The following is a 23,581-nucleotide window of genomic DNA, read 5'->3' as shown; positions in this document are numbered from 1 at the left end:
TAATAAGGTTTGCGGCCATTTACATTAATCTCATGCTGCATGAGAAATCTTGATATTTGTGATTTGAGGTTTTCAGCCCGGAGTGGGCAATTGTGGAAGGACTGAAGCCTATTTTCAATCCCTGCACTCTCTGGTGGGCCTTACATGACCAAAGGGCCATTCAGACTAGTTTTAGTGTTATTATTCCACTTATACAGTTTTAGTGTTACTACTAACTGCCATAGTTCTATACTGCAGATTCCACAGATTACGGTTTGCAGTCTAGGGAGCCATTAGAGTGCTCTGGCTGAGAATTTTTAATGTCCCTCTCTATAATGCAAACCCCCCAAATACCATAGGATGTAGCCATGACAGTAAAAGTGGAATAATAGTGCTCTAATTACAAAATGTAAATGGACCCCCGGAGTGGAATCTCGTCACTTTAAATTGGCCAATTTTGGTAGTAATATATAAAATAAGGTTTAGGGAGGGTTTCGGGGACTGTATTGCTTTGGAGCCACATTGAACCATTTGGGGTGGTTTAGATAATGGAAAATCGTCGTAGTGGTTTTCTTACAATTTTGGGATGCTTTAGAGGAAGGTGCATTTTGCCCTGTTTTAAACTGAAATCCTGTTGGTTCAGTGTGGTAGGGGTTTTATTTTTTCTACGGTAGCACAATGATGGCAAAGGAAGGCAGAACAAATGTGCTTGACTAGTCTCTTCCCTCAGTGCCTTCCTACTTTCACAATCTTTTCCCTGGTATAGTTACACCAACATAGTATGGCAGCAAGTTCCTGGCATATGTGTTTTGGCCTTGTCCTCTTCTAGTATAAACCCAAGTCATCTTGGTACTAGTGAACTATCTCTAACTTTAACTGGCTCCTGGTCAAAATTGTAGTAGTCAGGCTGGTCAAACTCCTGCCTCATGACCTTGCTGAAGAGAAGCCTAAATGAGGTATGTAGGGATACAGTAATGATGCTGGGAGGATGCATGAACATTTCATTTCATGCACACACACACCTAGTCTGGAACAATGGATGGTCTGCAGGCCTGTAGCTGGAGGGGGGGGGGGGTTAGGGGTTCAATACCCCCCCCCCCTGAAATTTTTTAGGTTAAAAAAAACCTGGTTTACTCATGAATTTTAACTGGTTAACCAAATCCCCATGCTAAGTCTATGAGACGCAAAACATTAAGAGTCCCTCCAGGCACTATCTCAAGCAGATATTGACAAGTCTGAACCCGGGGGTCGCGTGGGTCAGGGGTTCAAACCCCCCCCCCCTCCCGAAATTTTTTTCTGGCTATGACCTTGCTGGTCTGCCATCATATTCAGCAGAGGATGGTGTGAAATTGGCCATAAGTGAGAGTGTTGCTAGCGTCTGATGTAGCTTGACCTCATCATCATTACACTTCATTCAGGATTTATGGTTCAGAATTCTTGAGAGGGAACATAGCTTCATGTCAAACTGTCGGGAAAACCTTTTCCCAAATTCACAATGTCCAGTTCATAAGGCACTGTATCTTAAGACTTTTTGAAAGTTTTGAAAGCAGTTGGCATCTTTGTCAATATTGCACAATCTAATCAGTTGTTGGCAAGGGTCTTTTTGACTAACATTCAGAGTTTGTTTGGTTTGTTTCAGGAGTAGTGAGGAACTAATCCTATTTATGCTTTGATAGCATATTTCATGTTCCATTTCCCACACCATCCCTGTGAGGTAGATCGTAATCTCAGATTTAGAGAAACCAATCCATATGGATTCTAAAACAGTAGGATTGTTTTAAATGATAGACAGAGGGAATGTTAAAAGTAAGAGTAAAGTTTACTAAAAAGGAAATTCTGACTTTGATCTGAATACTACTCACGCTTTTCTTCTAAAGAAAAATAGCTGCACAGTCACCTATTTGTGAGCTGTTGTATTGTATTGAGTTGCCAAGTACAATAAAAGAAAATGGAAACAAATGAAAAGAAAATCCCTTTTATACATGAATAGGGTAATAGCAATATTACTGAAATATATATCAATTCATGACGTATGTACACACACACACACACACACACACACACACACACACACAGAGTGGAAGAAACAATCCAATTTATACATTATGAGTCAACTAATGGCACAGTCAGTGGTCTTAAAATTGTTGCTCATGAACAATTTTATCATCCTCTCCAATATACTCGGTGGGGTGGAAGGAGTTCTGGTTTCAGTAAATTGATTTCAGCTGAAGCGCAGTTTAGTTGGAAATAAGTTTCAGTTATTACACAAGGTGGCTCATCTGTTAATATTCCTCCCTGGTTAATTAAGCAGTTCGTTATCAAAGCACTTAGAAAGTTGGAAAAAGTGAATGTAATTGAAAAGTGTTAATCCTTTTGCTAGTGAGGTGATCAGCCTGCCAAGTCCAGCCTTCACTAGGTAGTCCAGCTATTGTGAGGTGGTTGAAGAAAGAAAAGTGTGACTAAAATGAATTGGAGTTTTATGTTTGCCCATTGCAGCTAGTGACTTCCAAGGCAGTGGGGTTGATAAACAATTTAGCCAGATTTTTTTTCTCTGGAAGGAGCCTGGCTGCTGAATCTATTTTGGGGATAGGTTTCAGCACCTTGGATTGCACCTTTGAAGTTTAGACTAAAACTGGGAGCACATCCACTATTCCACTGAAAAGAAACCACCAATATCAGGTGGACAGTTGTTTGAAACTATTCAACTAAGAGCTTATTACTAATACAAAGTGGATCCTCTCACCCCTGGCAAAGCTCAGAAGTAGAAATACTGAAGAGTAGTGGGCTATTAAATACACAAAACCAACCAACCAGTTAAATAAAAGGTTAAATGCAAGCTTTTGTTTATGCCCTTTGTTAGGTTTCAGTGTGATCCTTTGCCTTTCAGTCTTGCCCGCATTGTCTCCAGCAAACACAAGAGTGGAAAACTTTTCATCTAGGAGCTCTTCTCCCTCTTTATATGCAGCATGTCAGGGAGATTCAGGTTGAATATTCCTTGTCCAAAGGCTTGGAATTGAAATGTTTTGGATTTGTGATATTTTCAGATTTTGGAATATCCTCTATTTGGAATATGTGCATTGTGAGATACCTTAGAGATGAGACACAAGTCTAAACTTACAATTCACTCATGTTTCATATACATCTTATATGCATTGCCTGAAGGTAATTTCATACAATATTTTTAATAATTTTGTGCATGAAACAAAGTTTATGTGCATTGAACCATTAGAAAGTAAAGGTGTTACTGTCTCAGTCACATATCTCGACAATTTTGGAGCATTTCAGAATTCTGCATAAGGGATGCCCAACCTGTATTTAACAAAGCAGCCATCCCTCAGCATAAAAGCAATAACGGAAGCATCCCCACGTGGCTGTTAAAGGCATAGGAGGTACACCTTTAAAAAGTTGGCAATCTTAACAGGCTTGCATCAAACAGGAGCTATTTCTACCATGTTTTATATCCTTCCCTTTATAAAATAATGGCTGGCTTCCAGTAGGGAGACTGCAGCTTTCCCAGGGAATGCCATGCTGGCTATTCAATGGAATTGCTCAGCTATTAGTAATAATCCAATTACACATCCCTTTAGAACTGTGCCTGAGGTTATTATCTCATATCTATTCCAGTGAATCCCGATCTATTTCAAGAGACCTTTTCACATCCACTTGCATATAACGTTATTTTATTACTTTTAGCATGAAAAGTACTGGATATCGTCAGTATAGAAACACCACTTCCTTGCTAAAGAAAGGCTCCTGGCTGAAGCAAATACACTTGGTGACTGAAACGGAGTCTCCACTGTCAGTAGGCAGCAATTCTGCCCTTTGTTGAAAAATATTGAGGGGTGGAGAATGTCTTTATGAATGCCAATAACTTTATTTGATTCTGAGGAAGTTAAATGGAGCATAAATGGGAAAAGAACTTTACCCTCCGGCCTCGTTGTTTAGTAATTCATAAGTCATTAATCGCTTTGTACCCACCAAGTACATTTGTCACTTGAATAGGCTCTAGGGTGCTTGTGAGTGGAGCTTGGCAAACTAATTACAGGACTAATGTAATTACACATAAATGGACTTCAAGTGTGTATGTTTCTATATGTGTAAAAGAGATACACCAAGAGTTATGGCATAGAACCAGCAAGCCACAATTGGTGGGTATGTCGCTATTCATGCAATCATTGTGTATAATTCTTGCATGCACTGAACTGTTGAAAAGTTCAGTGGCACCCAGCTCTTTGCTTTCAAATGTCCTGAAGCTAGGAGATGGGAGCAATTTTTCATTAGTTGTGTTCCCTTTCTTGTGGATTCAACAGGCAGTATCACTAGCAATGAAAAATTTACAACCTCCCTAGTCAGGAGGAATAGGCTGTAACAGAAGGTGTAGGGTAAGATCCAGTTGCAAGTATGAGAAGTTTGTTTCCACTTAGAATGAAATAGGCACTCTTCCAGTCCTTTTGTCAACTCTGCAATTAACATAGTTGGCATTACATTTCCCTTGAAAGATCTCTCTGCACCTTCTCACGTCACTTTCACTTTAGTCCTGCTTCACGGAAGAAAATAGTGGGTTTTCAGGAGCAGACACAACACTGGCCCTAAGATAATACTGGTTTTAACCACAATTGGTTAGAGAAGCCAGGATCTGGCTTACAGATGAGAAAAGGTAATGTATTTTGTGCTAACCTACAATTATTTGTTTGTTGCCGCCCTTGAAGAACTTTTGATACCTTTTTCCCAGAATCTTCCAAATTGTTGTTCAAACGAAGGAACTTCCATGCTCTTTGTCACCATTATCCTCTTCTGAATACCTAGTACCAATTCTCAACACAAAGTGATAACAATATACTTCTACTTGTATGATTCCATTCAATGCCTTTTGTTTTTGAGAGGGAGAGACGTCTTCCTGGTTGTGTCATAGTCTCCCATGTGCACACCATTCTGATAGTAGATTCTCAGCAACAAGCATTCACTGATGCCCTACCATAACAATCTCCTTCATTTTGTAGCTAGGAAATAAAGGTTTACTATCATTCGGATCCAACCTATCTTTGAGACTGCATCGCCTTCCATGAGCCAGTGTGGGCATTGAGATCTTCTGGGGAGGCCCTTCTCTCGCTCCCACCACTGTCTCAAGTATGGTTGGTGGGGACAAGAGAGAGGGCCTTCTTGGTGGTGGCTCCCTGGCGCTGAAATACCCTCCCTAAAGAAATTAGTTTAGCCCCCACTCTTCAAGCCTTTTGGGCGAGTTTAAAAACATGGCTCTTCAGACAGATCTTTGACCCTGTGTAATCTATAGTCAACTTGATGAACCACCGATTGTGCCGCTCCGCACTTTGATCTGGTAGGGCAGATAGCCAGCTTATTTGCAGGTTCTACTGTGTTTTAAATTTTTTAATAATTTTATACTCTTCCAATTTTATTGGTGGGATTTTATATACATTGTTGTTTTATACTTATGTCACTGTATTTATACTTACATATTGTTGTTTATATATGTGGCACTTGTAGTGCTTCTGTGAGCCGCCCATGTCCCTTCAGGGAGAGTGGCGGAGTATAAATAAAGATAGTGGTGGTGGTGTTTGTTTTGCTTTTGCTTAATGGGCCCTCACTTCTCTAGTTGCCATCAAAACAGCTTGGAATTTTTTGGAACAGCTTGTTTATTGGCTTTTGCTGTTGTGCAGAATGAAGGCCTTTTTCTATACCTTCACTTTACATACAGACAAATGATACTGTTATGTGTTACTGCCCTCTGATGCTTAACCCCAGGAATAAGACATAAAGTGCCATAGATACAGCATTGTGTAGTGTTTGTTTTCAGAATTTGTCTTGATCACTTATAATATTATCAAATGGCTAATTTGCTAACTTGTTTCTTCTCCAAGGCCTTCTATCTTGGTCAGAAAGAATGGCTGACTTTTTTTTTTGTTAAAGGTCACTTTCTTCTGTTCAGGATGAGGCCAACCTAAAAGGTGCTGATCTTGAAACTCAGACTGGACAGTGAGTGTCCTTTTGTGCTGCTGCGTCCAATTCAGGGCAGTAGCTATATTTAGGAGCAGAAGCATGAGAGTTGCTATATAGCAGATGACTAGTTGAGTCCTTTTTAAAAAAAAGACAATAGTCGGCACCACTACAAACACCATGAGATACTATTCTACCAAATTTGATTTTCAAAAGTATCCCGTTGTCATCCATCAGGTTTGCCAGCAATAAAACCGGTACTGTCAGATTTCTCTGCATGTTCTGACCTAACAATTCTAGCATTTGAAAAAAGCCCTAGTAGGGAACTGTCTTGTCTGGCTGGCTGAATCCCAGACTGACACAGACATGTGAGATGCCAACGCGGATCCTTGCCTAAACTTGTCAGGCAAAGGCAGGCATCATGAAAAGAGACAGCTCCTTGAGAATCTCATAGGTTGCCTAAGTGTCCATGGACATAGTAGACAGAACAGTGTGTCTTCCGAGCCATATCCAAATTCTTCACCAAGAAAATTGACATGCTGCTGCTATCTAGATGAATTGTGTAGATCACATGTGCCTCCTTCTAATTTCACAGTTGCAACAGTCTATCTCCATCTTTTGTTTAATACCATAGACACGATTCCTTTTAGGATTTTGAAATACTTTAAATGTTCTTGGCAAGAGGTGAGGATGGAGGGGGAAAGGAGTGAAGAACAGAGAAAATGGGGAAGAAAAGGGCTGGATATTGAGGTCCAAATACTTGTGGGATTGTGTGGGAGAGAGCTGGGAATAATAACTAGAAGACAGAGAAGTTAGGAAACCAAAGCCACCACTTTCAACCACAGAAGGGGGTTCACTTGAAGTCAGCAGTTTCTCCCCACTGAATTCCTTTAACCAAAAACTCATAATTTATGCCATGATCATACTAAAAAGGAGAGAGAGATACTCCATGTGGGACGCAGCCTGGGTTTGAAGCCCATTACAATAGCAGGGGATAGCGGGGGCATGTATCAGATCTATTGCTCTGAATCTATATGAAATGTGCCAATTACAGTCCCCCTTTAGACAAATCATTTCTTTGTTGTGACTATGTGAAGTCGGGTCCCCCATACAATTCAAAAGGCTTTGGTGGGACAGATTGTCAAATCTTAAGAGAAGTTGCCTCGGGAGCTGTTCATCCCTGGTGTTAGTTTTAGTTTATTTTGTTGGAGTAGGGAAACTTGCTGTCAAGTAGCGGCTTGGCTGCTCTGAACACCCTGGCAGCATTCCTGGAGATAAAACGCCCCTGGGGATCCTGCTGCATTCCCAGGGAAATTATTGGGAGGGGAAGAAATGGGAGGAAAGATGGCAGCTTGGATTTTGAATCCGGGCTAGTGGTTTAGAGCGGATGAGTCACTACAGATCAGTTTAAGCTCTAAATTTCTCAGAATGAATGTAATGCATCAGTATTAAAAATAACCACACAATTATCCTTTATCACAAATATCAATATCATTATCGTTCACGTTAAGATGACAACAGTTGCTGAAAGGAATTTGCATGCTTCTGGTTATGAAGGAGATAATCTGCATCGCTCTTGAAGTTCAGATAGGTAATTGTATCTCCTTGATTTAATTGTGGTCACCTGTTGTGTTTTCTTTTTCATCATCATCATTTATTCATGGATTTAAACTTCATTGGGGGAAATGTCATGCAAATACCCATAGCAACATATAACAGGTAGCAGCAGGATTCTCAGCAAATACAGCACTTTTCAAAGTATCCCTCTGAGATGCCCTGCTTCCTTAGTGTTTTAAAAGTAAATCTGGAGCTATGATGCTCTAGCCAGTCTTAAAGTAAATGCTGGATGCATGAGCACTTACATTGAAAGTATTGGTATTCCTGCAAAAAAGGCAAAAAGGTGACATTGAATGAGGATGAGGACTTGGTGTGATATTAGTTTTTTCAGATTTTGTAATGGTTTGTTTTATTTAAATGCTTTTTTCTCATTGTCAGCATCCAAAATAGTAAAACCTGATAAACAAAAAAATATTTTTAAAAACTAAACGGTAAGTGCATTATGGCACAAATAGGTGACAAATTAAGCCAGTACTAATCATTGCTAATGCTGTGAATGGAACAGAGATGGCAGCTAGAAGCTGCTGCTACTGTACTAATAAAGCTTATTTAGTATAATGCCAAGGTAATGATTCCTGCTGTGGATCAGGCGCTGACACGATCATGTTGTTAGCTGTTGTTACTGAGAAATCTGGTATAATGAGTATAAAATGCAAGGTAAGGCATGCATAAAAGTAGGCAGACCACCGTATTTTGGCTTTGAAAGGTGACAAGGAAAGAAAGAAACCACAAAAAGATGGGGACATTTTCAAGGATAAAGAAAATCATAGAGCACTATCATTTTAGAGATAGAACGTTTTATTTTATTTTATTAATTTTTCATATATTTAAGGAGCTGTATTGACACACATAATGCCACTTGCTCATTCTGTACAATTGGGGTCACATCTGAAGTTCTTTTTAACTATCTTCTAAACAGATCTCTTTTTCACATTTTTACTGACACTAAACCCTTCTTGTTGAAGATTCAGATAATAGATGATTTGCAAGCTATGGATTTTGATACTGTCATGCTTTATTATTAGCTTAGCTTTAGCTGGCCTCAGGCCTCTTTACTGATCTGCTTTACCACATTAATGGATGCATCTTTTTTGTTTTGCTGACTAGCTGCATAAAACCTAAGCCTTCAAAACCAGAAGCAGTCATTCTCTGAATGAGATCTTATTGTTTTCATCAATATGTCTGTACAACACAAAGTCCTTCTTTTATGAAATACAGCCTTGTGAAAGAAAGGCCCTTTAGAACTAGTTAACAGAGAGCCCTTGTTTGCTAAATAACTTGGGTACAGTTGGAGAGATTCCAGTCAAAGGGTTCAGGTGCTTACAAAACAAGATTGGTTGACATGGACCTTTTGTCTTTAAAAGAAACAGCGTAGCAATCTCGCAAGGCACAAATACTGGCTTGGGAGGGAGGCATTCTTTTCCAGCTTACACGTTGCATGCCCAGATTTGTTCTGTGCATTGCCAGGGTCAAGCTGGCAATGCTATGTGCTCCCTATTTTTCAACTGTGCTAATTAGAGTACCGGTCAACGTAACACCCACTTATTTTATCATGCCCATGAACCATCTTCCTCTCATTACTCAAGGTTTGTGAACAAGTATTGCTGGGCAAAGCAACTGACTCTGGGTTGACTTAATTAAATGGTTGGAACTGAAATAGGCTTTCTCCTCCTGTCCCACTTCAGTTAAGATCTATCTCCTTGCAGAAGCAAAGTGAGACCTTTTCAAGACAGATCAAATTGAGCTTTACTGTTTTTTCCCCAATGTAGAAAAACCAGAAATGGATGAATTCACCTTGGAAAGAGTGCTGGAAGAACTGGAGACACTGTGCTACGAGAATATGAACATTGCCATTGAAACAGAGGAAGGCCTTGGCATAGAGTATGACGAGGATGTTGTGTGTGATGTGTGTCGCTCACCAGAAGGAGAGGATGGCAATGAGATGGTTTTCTGTGACAAATGCAATGTCTGTGTGCATCAGGTGAGTAGCTTTGCTTGGTGTGGTGAAGCACCAGTTCTGTCCCTTAAAGGACAGAGTTTAGGTTAGGTCAGTGGTTCTCAGCCTTTGGGCCTCCAGGTGTTTTGGACCTCAACTCCCAGAAGCCTTAGCTAGCTTACACAATAGCCAGCAATTCTGAAAGCTGAGGTCTAAAACATCAAGTGGGCCAAAATTTGGGAACCACTGGATTGGGCTACCATAGAATCATAGAGTTAGAAGAGACCTCATGAGCCATCTAGTCCAACCCCCTGCCAAGAAGCAGGAAATCGCATTCAAAGCATCCCCAACAGATGGCCATCCAGCCTCTGCTTAAAAGCCTCCAAAGAAGGAGCCTCCACCACACTCCGGGACAGAGAGTTCCACTTCTAAACAGCTCTCACAGTTAGGAAGTTCTTCCTAATGTTCAGGTGGAATCTCCTTTCCTGTAGATTAAAGCCATTGTTCTGCATCCTAGTCCCCAGGGCAGCAGAAAACAAGCTTGCTCCCTCCCCACCCCTCACATATTTATGCATGGCCATCAAGTCTACTCTCAGCCTTCTCTTCTGTCTTCAGACATATGCCAAGACCAAGAATGATGTTGTTGCAGAAATACCCTCCCATACCTACTGTTGCCTGCTGCATCTGCTCTTGCAGCAGGAAAATTAGATTGTTTATTCACAGTTAGCATTTATTTATTAAGAGCCAGCGTAGTGTAGTGGCTTGGGTGTTGGACTAGGATTATGGGAGAGCAGGTTTCAAATCTCTTCTTGACTACAGGAATCCATTGAGTGACCTTTGGCAAATTTCACTCTTTCAGCCTTAGAAGGTGGCAGTAGCAAACTGCCTCTGAGCAAATCTTGCCACAAAAACCCTATGTTGGCCTTAGAGTTACAGTAAGTCAAAAATTACTTGAAGCCCCATAACAACAATGTATTTTTACAGTATTTATTTCAGTAAATACTAAAAGTAAGAACACAATTTCAGGATTACCTTTGAAGCAGCTCTGTGCTACTGGCCAAGTAGATAATGCTTCCAACATCTGAGCTTATTTATATTCTCCTGTATACCCTCTGCATTTCTTAACTGTATAGGACTGCGCCTGTATGATACTTAATTACATACATTGTTACAGATTTTATTCATAATATTATTGTCTTTACTAAAAGAGAGTGGATTCTTCCAGCATTTCAGTATTTAGTTAGGCTTAAGGTGATTTAAGTATTTAGTTAGGCTTAAGGTAAAATTTCTTTCCCATACAGCATGGTAGTAAGATCATAATGCTTTTCACCTTATTTGGGTTTTCTCTCTCTTGTTAATCATGAATAGTGCAATCTGGAATGTCTTTAACCTTTACACTTTTACACATCTGCTTTACACATCTTTTAGACAAGTTGTACTGTTCACTAACCTTGATTAAGTACAATATAGACAACCTTCCTGATAAGCTGCTCATGTTGAATTTAATAGACAGTAAGAGGCAAGCAGTCTATTTAGTTAAGATTTGAGGCTAGCCTTCAGAAGGATAAGCAATCAATTATGGTCCATTGAAGTCAAGCCACCAATTAGCAATCAATAGTGAGTAGCTGAGTCTCTGTTGTTCAGAGACTCAATTAAAGGTAGATCTTTCTTAAGCTTCCTTAAGGTGCAATGTTCATAGAACAAAAAACCCTTCTTCTGTGTTTCTTGCACTTTTAGTGCTGCCACATGCTGGTGGGATTTCCATCAGAAATGATCATCTCAGGAAAAAAAGGGAAGAGGGGGTGGGGGAGTCATGGGATGGACAGCACCCGACAGAGGTCATGGCAGTTCAAAGCTTTGGTCAGAAGACTCTGGTGACTTCAGTCATATGTACTGTTTTCCAGTCTTGCTGAAAAAAGAAATTCCAGGAAAAGCAGGTCACCCCTACTAGGTTACAAAGGCAGCTTTATGAGGAAGAATTGGCTCTAGTGTGAAAAATATAAGTTGCCATAAATAGATTGTGGAGCGTAAGTGCAGTATTTCCATTGAAGTAGCCCCATATGTCTGGGGGATAGTAGCTAAACTTCATAGCATTCAAAGGCATATAGGGCCCTGTAAATTTAGTCTCCCGTGAATCTGTTCTTTTCTTTTTCTGACCTGCTGTGTATCTAGTAACTCCATGCAGACTGGTTGGCCTCCTTCCTCTCCTCTACTTTCATTTGTCATGGCATAGTAACCTACTTTAAGCACATTTCCCCCTAGGAGTTTTATAGCTAAGGAAGTCTGTGAATCAAAAGAATGTCTTGCATGTTAGACTACAGGATGGGCAGACTACAGCTCTGAAGTATCAGATACAAAAGAGGAAAGGGTTTCAGTACTTTTACCAGTTGTTTACAAGAAAGCATTTCAGGATATACTTTTTTTTTCATCCATGTGTTTGTTCACCAGAATTCTTACACAGATGATAATACAGGAATCTAGTTCTCCTCCTTTTGCCAGATAGGTTCTTCTTTGCTGTATGTGTTTCAATACATACATGTCTGAATTTACTCCTGCACACACGTAAAGGGATAGAAATGGTCTCTCTCAGCATTTGTGTGGGGGTCAGAGTTGTAACTCCTTTATCTGTTGTTCCTTTATCTCACTGTTTTTCTCCAATGTCTTGTTTACTGAGAGTACTGCATTGTGCTACAAGTTATGGGCATAGCTTGTTAATGTATTTTTGTTTCTAATAGACAAATACACTCTTCATCACATTGCTGTTGAACTTGCTGAAGGGATAGGAATGACAGGCTTGCAGATCTCTCTCTCTCTCTCTCTCTCTCTCTCTCTTTTTTTTTTTTTTTTTTTGGGTAACAGTTCTTATTCCATTCACTCTGGAACAGTCAGTTCAAAGCAATTTTAACCTTAGTGTTTTTGCAGCTCATGAGATCAGAATGAAAAAGAAATGGATACTGAGTTTTCTTTAACACCTGTAGGGAAAAGGTTCGCAAGGCTAAAGCGCAAAATGAGCTCAGGCTTGCCAGGGACATAAAAAACAACAAAAAAGGCTTTTTTGCTTACGTTGGTAGAAAAAGGAAGAAAAAGGAGGCGATAGGGCCATTGCAAGGAGAAGATGGGGTGATGGCGACAGGGGACAGGGAAAAGGCAGAACTACTTAATGCCTTCTTTGCTTCGGTCTTCTCACAAAAAGAAAGCCATCTTCAACCTCAGCAACATGGAATGGACGAAGGATTGGGGGAAATCCAACCCCAAATAGGGAAACAAGTTGTCCAGGAACACCTGGCCACTCTAAACGAATTCAAGTCCCCAGGGCCAGACCAGCTACATCCAAGAGTACTGAAGGAACTAGCGGAAGTTATTTCAGAACCACTGGCAATTATCTTCGAGAGTTCTTGGAGAACGGGAGAAGTCCCAGCAGATTGGAGGAGGGCGAATGTGGTCCCTATCTTCAAGAAGGGAAAAAAGAACGACCCAAACAATTACCGTCCGGTCAGCCTCACACCAATACCAGGCAAAATTCTGGAAAAGATCATTAAGGAAGTGGTCTGCGAACACTTAGAAACAAATGCGGTCATTGCTAATAGTCAACACGGATTCACCAAAAACAAGTCATGCCAGACTAATCTGATCTCTTTTTTCGATAGAGTTACGAGTTGGGTCGATACAGGGAATGCCGTGGATGTAGCGTACCTGGATTTCAGTAAGGCCTTCGACAAAGTCCCCCACGACCTTCTGGCAAACAAACTAGTAAAATGTGGGCTAGACAAAACTACGGTTAGGTGGATCTGTAATTGGCTAAGCGAACGAACCCAAAGGGTGCTCACCAATGCGTCGTCTTCATCATGGAAAGAAGTGACAAGTGGAGTGCCGCAGGGCTCCGTCCTGGGCCCGGTTCTGTTCAACATCTTTATTAACGACTTAGACGAAGGGTTAGAAGGCACGATCATCAAGTTTGCAGATGACACAAAACTGGGAGGGATAGCTAACACTCCAGAGGACAGGAGCAGAATTCAAAACGATCTTGACAGACTAGAGAGATGGGCCAAAACTAACAAAATGAAGTTCAACAGGGACAAATGCAAGATACTTCACTTTGGCAGAAAAAATGGAAATCAAAGATACAGAATGGGGGACGCCTGGCTTGACAGCAGTGTGTGCGAAAAAGACCTTGGAGTCCTTGTGGACAACAAGTTAAACATGAGCCAACAATGTGATGCGGCTGCTAAAAAAGCCAATGGGATTCTGGCCTGCATCAATAGGGGAATAGCGTCTAGATCCAGGGAAGTTATGCTCCCCCTCTATTCTGCCTTGGTCAGACCACACCTGGAATACTGTGTCCAATTTTGGCCACCACAGTTGAAGGGAGATGTTGACAAGCTGGAAAGCGTCCCGCCACCGGCCCCGCCTCCCACGCCCTGGCCCCGCCCAGCGTGCCCTGGCCCCGCCTCCCACGCTGTGTGGGAGGCGGGGCCAGGGTGAATAGTGCGGGGGGCGGGGCCAGAGTTGGCCCCGCCCCCTGGTCGCGGCCGCCGATCGCCCGGGCGATCGGCGGCCGCGACCAGGAAGTAAGGCCCGAATGGCCTAGCTGTGCTGTGCGCGTGCGCACAGCACAGCTAGGCCATTTTGCCCTTAGTCAACAAACTAAGGGCAAAAATGGCCTATCTGGCAGTGCGCACGCGCACAGCACAGCTAGGCCATTCGGGCCTTACTTCCTGGTCGCGGCCGCCGATCGCCCGGGCGGCCGGCGGCCGCGGCCAGGAAGGGCCAAATGGGCTATCTGCGCTGTGCCCGTGCGCACAGCGCAGATAGCCCATTTGGGCCTTACTTCCTGGTCGCGGCCGCCGATCGCCCGGGCGATCGGCGGCCGCGACCAGGAAGTAAGGCCCGAATGGCCTAGCTGTGCTGTGCGCGTGCGCACAGCACAGCTAGGCCATTTTGCCCTTAGTCAACAAACTAAGGGCAAAAATGGCTTATCTGGCTGTGCGCATGCGCACTGCCAGATAGGCCATTTTTGCCCTTAGTTTGTTGACTAAGGGCAAAATGGCCTAGCTGTGCTGTGCGCACGCGCACAGCACAGCTAGGCCATTCGGGCCTTACTTCCTGGTCGCGGCCGCCGATCGCCCGGGCGATCGGCGGCCGCGACCAGGGGGCGGGGCCAACTCTGGCCCCCGCCCCCCGCACTATTCGCCCTGGCCCCGCCTCCCACACAGCGTGGGAGGCGGGGCCAGGGCACGCTGGGCGGGGCCAGGGCGTGGGAGGCGGGGCCGGTGGCGGGGGCGCTTTTTAGCACCCCCGCTTAACATTTAAAAATATCTCCGGCCGGCCCTGCTTGTGGCCATCGCAATCACTATATCTTCTGCAGTGAGGTGAGTGACTGCAGAGGATGCAAGGGCCAATTTTAACCCCCACAACAGCTTGAACTCATTCACATAAAAAAAATTGGCTGAAAACAAAATCTGTAAATAACTTCAGAGTTCTGCTTTTGTTGTTGTTTACACAAAGATACAGTATTTTTGATATACCTGTCATTCCAGGGGTGGCAATTTGTGGGTTTGGGTTTTCCACCTTCCCTAAAATGTGGGAATCTGTGAGGGGGTTTCCAGGACGTTCCAGGTATCACCCGGGGGGGGGGGGGGAGTCAAAGGTGTTGTCAAAAGGCCTGTGAAAAGGGGAGGGGTGCAGTTTTCCCACCCCTCCCCTTTTTACAGTGTTGCTGTCTAACTCTCACCTAAGTACCCTCTGCCTTTGTATTTTCTTAGGCTTGCTATGGAATCCTGAAGGTTCCCCTTGGAAACTGGCTTTGCCGAACCTGCGCCCTAGGAGTCCAGCCAAAGTGTTTACTCTGCCCAAGGAGAGGGGGAGCTCTAAAACCCACCCGAAGTGGGACTAAATGGGTCCACGTTAGCTGTGCCTTATGGATACCTGAAGTAAGATACTGGGTAATTTCTGTCCAGAGAGGAAGAAGGGTGGGATGGGGATGATGGGTCGAGAAGGCCTGGGGCTTTGAATAATGGCTTATGTTGAACTGAGACACTTGAGAAGGCCTGAAATTTGAATGCTTATTACTACTAAGCACAGTTGAATCACAAAAAAAGCAATTCAGACATCCCAAATCTTTTCTGTAGAGTATGTTATGCTTTTCCCCAGGGATATTCTCACATGGAAACCAAGTCTTGCTGTGTTTTCCTGGTGGCAACTTCCACCGTTTAATTCTGGATCATATATTGCATTTCACATGCAAATATAACAGATGGGATTCATCACATGAAGAAGAATTTTAAATGTCTTAACCAACCCCCATGGGGAGGCCCATAGAAAGCCAGTACTTTCTTCTCTCTCTCTTTCTTCCGTAGTCTGTTTTAGCTTTTTGAAAACAACTAGGGAGTTTTTTGAAAACAACTATAGTTTTTAAAGGCATGTGTTACAACCTGTATATATTTATGTTTTGATTACAGTCACCCTGTTTTACTGTCTTGTAAGAAAGGACACGATAGCCAATCATTTATACACTGTTGTGTTATGCTCAGGTTAGCATTGGATGTCCTGAAAAAATGGAACCCATTACAAAGATTTCACATATCCCAGCAAGCAGATGGGCTTTGTCTTGCAGTCTTTGCAAGGAATGTACTGGAACATGTATTCAGGTATGTAACTAATTAGATGAAAACCACAGAACCAGATGTTTGCGACTTTGTACACCTTAGAATAATAAGAACATAGCCTTACCATTTTGCTGACCATCGCTGGATATTGAGAGTCTCTGGCAAGTACCCCATGTAAACAACCAGAGGAAAGGTCAGTCAGGCATGAGTGGCAGTTCCCAACTTTTAAGCAGTGTTGTTTCCTGTGCTGATAATTCTTTAACACGTTATAGTCTATAGTTGCTATGCTGGCTTGACATCCTTGAAGCACGTGCTTGGAGGCCAACAGAAGGTCATCTAATCAATTTCCTGGATTCTCAATTACTATAGCTTTCCCCAGACATGAAAGTGTTGTTCTTTTCTTGGCAAGAGTGCTTTTTTATGGTTAATAATGCCACCCATTACATCACCTCATGCAATCCATTTACTCAGAGGACACTTTGGGAAATCGCTGGTAAATTTCATTTTGAACTGGTAAGTATTCCTCTGCCAAAATAACAAACCCCATGAGATTTTTTTGTCAGACATTTGCATGCAACCACAAAGTGCTATATATTTTGCAAAGAAGCTGTGGTCTTTGGTGTTGAGCCCAGCATCCTGGGAATATCTCGTTTCACTTATTTTTTTAAAAAAAGAGATTCTGCTTCTTACTAGTGTGAAGTTAAGTTTGAAAAATGAGATGACTGTTTATGGTAAAAAAACAAGAAGCTTGGTTATACTTGATCAGGATTTTCAGACACAGAGGATCAGGCCTTTCACATTATTTACATTTATTTGTACAAATTAAATGGAGGGGGCCCATACATGCACCCACTTGTTAGCTAACTAGCGGACCGACAAGCACCCCTTCATCTGGTGACTGCCCCAATTCCTTTTACAGAATTCCCTCTTCTGGGAAAGAAACGATTTCTTCCTGCCATGGAAAACTTGGGAGTATGAATGAAGGCGTAGGTTCTTATCCATGTGCTAGCTTTGACAGGAAAGGGGGAAAGGCAACAACATGTCTTTTCCACCATTGGTTTCTTCACTGAGATATGTGTGTGTAAAAGAGAATTAATTCTATTTCTGTTTAATGTAGTAGGAAATGGCAAAAGAATGGTTGAGGCAGCATGGTGTAGTAGTTTGAATGCTAGACCTGAATTTTAAGACACCAGAGATCAAATCTCTGCTCAACCATGAAAACCCGCTGGGTGACCTTGATCAAATCATGCTCTCAACTTCAGAGAAAGGCAATGGCAAACTCCACTCTGAAAACAAATCCTGCCAAGAAAAGTCCACGATAGGATCACCTTAATGTCTCTATAAGTCAGAAACTACTTGAAGGCTCATAACAACAAAGAAAAAATAATTCAGATCTTTTGTTATTTTTTCATCTTTATTGTCCAGGTATACAGTTCTGTCACTAGGGGAGAATGCTTTTTCTCACTTTGTTGATCACACCTGTCCTGCCCTAGTGCACCTCACCGGCAAAAAATATAACCAAAGTGTTGACCTTTTGTCCAAAGGGAGGAACAGTTAAAGATGATGTGTATAGTGATGCTGTATAAGTGTCAAGCGGCAGTTAATCTGGTGAAAGAAAAGTCAAGTGTAGCATGAACAAAGAGTATCAAATTTCTACGGTGTTTAAGGTCTTTCAAGAGGAAGCTTTCAAAGCATTCCTTTTCAGCCTGAAATGAAAGCTAACACACATTTCTTTAAATCTTCCCAACATAGATTCGACTCCATTTGTAATGCCTCTGGGTGGATTTGCTTATTTACCCTGGCAGATGGAGATGCTCTGTCGTAATGGCAAATGCTTTCAAAGAACGGAAGGGCAGGGAAACAAGTCAGCTACGCTTGGCAGCATGAAGAGGGGGGTGCAAAAGGTGGAGGGAGAATCCAGTTTTCTCCTAGAGTTCATCCTCTTAGCTGTGGCCTATGTATTAGTTTTGCAGCACCCCAGACTGAATGAATTTGCATGAGAGGTCACTTGCAATACAAAACTGTGTGTTATTGTCTCCTTCACTGGCACCCACACTTCTTAAGTCTTTCCAAGACTGAGAGTCAATCTTACATCAGTGCCAGCCTCACAAAGAAAAAAAAGATTTTTTTTATAAAAGAGAAAGAAAAATAGATTTGTGATGCATTTGTTTAAAACATGTTAGTGGATTGAGCATCAAATTGATATTTAGAAATATATTATCACCCTTTCTAGCACATTAAGATTGTAAATCCTACTCTTTCTGCCAAGCAGCATCTTGATTGGAGCTTTGCTCATGCAGGTGAATTTTATAGCTCTGATAAATAATCTTCTTTAACCAAAATCTTTCTGGCAAAAAGGGATCAAAATCCATAAAGCTCAGTGAAAGTGATTGTGTCCCACTAATAAAAAGAACTATGTAGTAGTGGAAAGAGCAGAATGCCTAAAGTAGTCATCCAAAAAAGACAAGCCAGCATTATTTGAATATTAATAAGCAATACTGAGTATTGCTTATTAAAAAGCAACAGTTGTGGTCAATGACAGAGGATATGTTTTGCAAGAGGAAGGTGTAAGTTCAGTCTCCAGCATCTCTAGGCGTGATTGAAAGATGTCTCACCTGCACCTTGGCAAGTCAGTGTTGAAGCAATAAGCTAGATAGGCCAATGATGTGAGACACTAAAAAGCAGCTTTCTATGATCCTATGCAATAACAGAAAAGCAGAAAATGTGTGTACTGGTATGCTAGGAAAGGGATTCCTGCCACCATTTGATGAAGGCATAAATAATATTTCCAAAGTGGAATGAAGTTACAGTATTATCAGAATGAAACTGAATGTGGATATTTGAATAACAATACGAAGGGCTTCAAGAACTGCTGTGGAATAAGGCTTGCGAGAAGTAAACAAAAACATAAATGCAGGTCATCAACAGGCATATTCACTATTCTGAGGCCAGGAGTTCTCTATATAATTATCACTAAGGTATGGGATATCAGTATATAGAGATATTGGTGTGTATACACATCTAATCACACTGGTCGACTCTCAGAAATAATAAGTATTTTGATTCAGAACTGCAGAATAGACTCACTGGAAGAAGACTTACAGACCATTTCGTCTAACTTCCTGCTTGATGCCAAAAATCTGCATTAAATTATCCCCAAGAGATGGCTGTCTGCTGCTTGTAGAACTCCAGGGAAGGAGAAGATACTACGTCCTTAGGCAGTTGGTCACATTAATCACACTGCATTTATTTTTGCTAATAGTCAATACAAATGTACCTGTTAGAGACATAAGCCCTTTGGGATTTAGCCCTACACAGGAGAGGACAGAAAATAAGTATGTTTTCTCCTGTGTAATAGTCCTCCAGAGCTAATGATAGTACTGTTAGTAGTCTCCTGTCCAAGCTAAAGCTAAACTGTGAGTTTCCATGGCTGAGTAGAGATTCAATTCCTGGTCTCCAGAGTCAGAGTCCAGCACAACACTGACTTTTGGGACTCTAAATGCCCTTCCCTAAACTGCAAATTCCAATACTGCTGTGATAAAATGGACTATAACCCCATTATTGGAGCCCACAGTGGCGCAATGGGTAAATCCCTTGTGTCGGCGAAATTGCTGACCAATAGGTCGGCGATCCAAATCTGGGGAGAGTGGGTGAGCTCCCTCTGTCAGCTCCCTCTGTCAATCCCATATGTAAGATTATAAAACAACTTTAAAAATAGGAAAATAGAGCATAGCTTAGTTTGTGGCTGTGCACTGACCTCCACACATTAAAAAAATCACACGCAGGCGTCTTCCAAGAAAAAAAAAACCAATCCAACAAAAGTCCCATGGCGATCAGCGAGTGGCGACGGAGGCAGGACTGTGAAATCTGGAAGCCCCTAGTCACAGACTGGCACATGGGCGGTGGATATGGACTCAGTCGCTCTACCTCAAGGTCCGAGGCAATTGAGTGGTCCGGCAGCTATATCCATGACTGAGCAGCCCTTTTTAGGATCTGCTCTGCTCACCCCACACAGGGAAGGGGCTAGAAAAGGTGCCCTAAACATAGTCTGCCTCTCTTATCCCTGACTGGACTGCTGCGTCCAGAGGGGTCACCACTCTGCAGCCAAAAAATTAAAATGAACTTTGGAACTTGGAATGTACGGACACTGTTGGATAACACTGAAAGTGAACGCCCCGAACGCAGGACTGCTATCATTGCAAGGGAGCTGGGGCGCTTTAACATCGACATAGCAGCCTTCAGGAGACCTGGAGAGCAGGAGAGGGACAGCTGAAGGAAGAAAAAGGAGGCTACACCTTCTTCTGGGAGGGACTGCCTGAATAAGAGTGAAGAATACACGGAGTTGGCTTTGCTATCAGAAATGACCTCGTGAAGCACCTGACTGAAGCACCCATTGGCATGAACGAACGACTCTCGACCCTCTGAATTAACCTTGCCAGAAACCAACAGGCAACCATCATAAGTGCCTATGCACCAACACTAGATGCTGACAAAGACATCAAGGAAAAATTTTTATTGTCATCTGGACACCGTCCTATCAGAGATACCGAAGGAGGACAAAATCATCCTCCTGGGGGACTTTAATGCAAGAGTCAGATGGGACTCCGACCTGTGGCCAGGGATCATAGGAAAAGATGGGGTCGGAAACAGCAACTGGAATGGCAATCTTGTCATCACCAACACGCTCTTCCGCCAGAAAAACAAGCTCAAGACATCATGGAAGCACCCCTGGTCAAAGCATTGGCACCTCTTGGACTATGTTATTACACGTGCCAGAGACAGCCGCAATGTGCTTCTCACAAGAGCCATGAGAGATGCTGATGACTGCTAAACAGACTACAGGTTAATCGATCCATGATGGCTATCAAGATCGCCCCCAAACGCAGACTCCAAGGAAGAAGAATAAGGCGTAAAATGAACACCCAAGCCCTTCAGGAGCCCTCCAAACGAGCCCTTCTCCAAACAACATTCAAGGATCATCTACCCACAGAACACTACGAAAATGTTGAGGAACATTGGAACAAACTGAAGACCTCCATCATCACAGCCTGTGAAGAAACCATTGGATATCAAACTAAGAAACATCAAGACTGGTTTGACGATAACGACAAAGAGATCCAACAGCTAATTGATAACAAAAGGAAAGCCTTCCAACCATGGCAGAGAGACACCAGCTGTGCTGCTAAGAAAAAGACCTATGCTAGTGCAAAAGCTGAGGTCCAGAGAAGGACTAGAGAACTCAAGAACATCTGGTGAACAAATAAGGCTGAAGAAATCCAACACTTTGCAGACACCCATGATGCTCAGGAATTTTTCAAAGCCACAAAGATCATCTACAGACCAAGAAACCATGGCATACAGCCTCTACGCTCATCAGATGGAACCAAACTTCTGAAGGACAAAATGTCAATTGCACTATGTTGGAAAGAGCACTACCAGAACCTTCTGAATCTCAGCTCCAATGTGGCCGAAGAGGCCCTCTCACAAATCCCGCAACAACAAACCAGGGATGAGCTTGCAGCACCGCCTAGTTTGAAGTCAACAATGCCATCAGCCAACAAAAAAATAACAAAGCCAGTGGACCTGATGGGATCCCTGCTGAAATCTTCAAAGGGAGTGGACCTGAGCTGATACAACAACTCCACCAGCTCATTGAAAAGTGTGGGTGACCGAGAAAATCCCAGCAGACTTCAAGGGTGCCAACATCATCACCCTTTTCAAGAAAGGGGATAGAACAGACTGCGGAAACCATCTCGGTGTCTCCCTTCTAACCTCCGCTGGGAAAATCCTCGCAAGAATCCTTGCAAACCGCCTTCTCCCTGTTTCAGAAGACACCCTCCCAGAATCCCAGAACAGCTTCCGCCCCTCCAGAGGAACAGTGGACATGATCTTCACTGCACGACAGCTCCAAGAAAAATGCAGGGAACAAAACCAACCACTGTACATGGCATTCATTGACCTTGCAAATGCATTCGCCACAGTGAATTACAGTGCTCTCTGGACCATCCTCCAAAAAATCGGGTGCCCTGACAAATTTGTGAACATCCTTTGGCTCCTCCATGATGACCTGATGGCAACAGTCTTGGACAGCAACGGCTCCCAAAGTGACCCATTTAAGGTGGAATCAGGTGTCAAGCAGGGATGTGTTATTGCCCCTACCTTATTTTCCATCTTTATTACTGTGATACTTCACCTTGTTGATGGGAAGTTTCCCACAGGAGTGGAAATCATCTATCAGACAGATGGCAAGCTATTTAACCTCAGCAGACTGAAAGCCAAAACCAAGGTCACCACAACATCTATTACAGAACTCCAATATGCCGATGACAACGTAATCTGTGCGCATTCAGAAGAAGACCTACAAGCCACTCTAAACACCTTCGCAGAAGCATACGAGAAGCTTGGCTTCTCTTTGAACATCAAGAAAACCAAAGTGCTCTTCCAATAGGCACCAGCTAACCCCTCTGCAATGCCAGGAATACAGCTTAATGGTGTTACATGACAAAACATGACAAAATGGCAAGGTGGGAGAGGAAAACTGAGAGCTCATCTATACAGTCACCTAAATCTGAGACTAGTTTAGAGCACTGGTGCTTTGGATTGGCCCCAGATTCAGCAGGGCTTTGTATAGGTTCTGCTTCCAAACCCTGGAACAAAGTTCAGTCTGTCAAGTTGAGCTGAATCTATTCCATCCTGCTTGATGGTCACTCATATCTGGGCTATCATTTGTCACTACAGTAGTTGAGACTGAGGTCCAGGGGTGTCCTGGCCATTACTGGGTACCTTTGCTAACATCAGAGATCAAGGCTTTCCTCTAATCTGTAAATAACAAGGGACTTGTTTGTAGTTATTGGGAGTAGATGTTATAGATTTTTGTTTTGGTAGCTTTAAATCTAACTGGTTTCCTGTAACTTCACTTGCCAAGTTGTTGCCTGGAGAAGGATGCCCCAAGAGATGATACCTCCCCCTCAAATGTGACTTAAACCTTATTTTTTTCAGAATAAAACTCTCTGTCAAGCTCTGGAGTACTCCTGGCTATTATACGTACACAGGTTAACTTCTTCTGCAGGGAGAGAGATGGGGTTTTATTTTTATTTTTTACTCATAGTTCTGGGACTAACTACACAGTAGAATTAATGCAGTTGCCGTGGCTTCATGCTGTGGAATTGTGGGAGTTGTAGTTTGGGGAGGCACCAGCACTCTTCAGCAGAGAAATCTAAAAATCTTACAAAATTACAACTCCCATGATTCCATAGCATTGAGCCTTGGTAGGTAAAATGTTGTCGTAGTACATTAATTCTACAGTGTTGATGCACTCTTTGTCCCTCATCTGTAAAGGTGGAAATGAGGGTGTAATGAGTACATAAATTGTGGCATGATCTGGGGGCCTCTGGTTGACCTTTCTTCTTTGCCCAAGGGCTTAGGGCAGGGGTGAAAGCGATGACACTACCTACCTGCTTATATACACATACTGGCATGTTGTGAGCCAATT

General features: G+C 42.6%; 1 protein-coding gene across 4 annotated transcripts in view; it reads left to right on the top strand.

Annotated features, from left to right (window-relative positions):
* The window catches only part of jade2 (jade family PHD finger 2), a 202,354-nt gene that overhangs the window by 131,493 nt on the left and 47,280 nt on the right, over positions 1 to 23,581 (top strand). For all 4 annotated transcript variants that reach the window (XM_062970359.1, XM_062970360.1, XM_062970358.1 and 1 more), the window contains 3 exons: positions 9,318 to 9,529; positions 15,247 to 15,414; positions 16,015 to 16,131. In XM_062970359.1, coding sequence (XP_062826429.1) covers positions 9,318 to 9,529; positions 15,247 to 15,414; positions 16,015 to 16,131 — 497 coding nt within the window. The remainder of the gene's footprint in view (positions 1 to 9,317; positions 9,530 to 15,246; positions 15,415 to 16,014; positions 16,132 to 23,581) is intronic.

The sequence above is a fragment of the Anolis carolinensis genome, chromosome 2 (assembly GCF_035594765.1).
Source record: "Anolis carolinensis isolate JA03-04 chromosome 2, rAnoCar3.1.pri, whole genome shotgun sequence".
NCBI classification, from domain to species: domain Eukaryota; kingdom Metazoa; phylum Chordata; class Lepidosauria; order Squamata; family Dactyloidae; genus Anolis; species Anolis carolinensis.
This window is presented reverse-complemented; position numbering and strand designations above follow the sequence as displayed.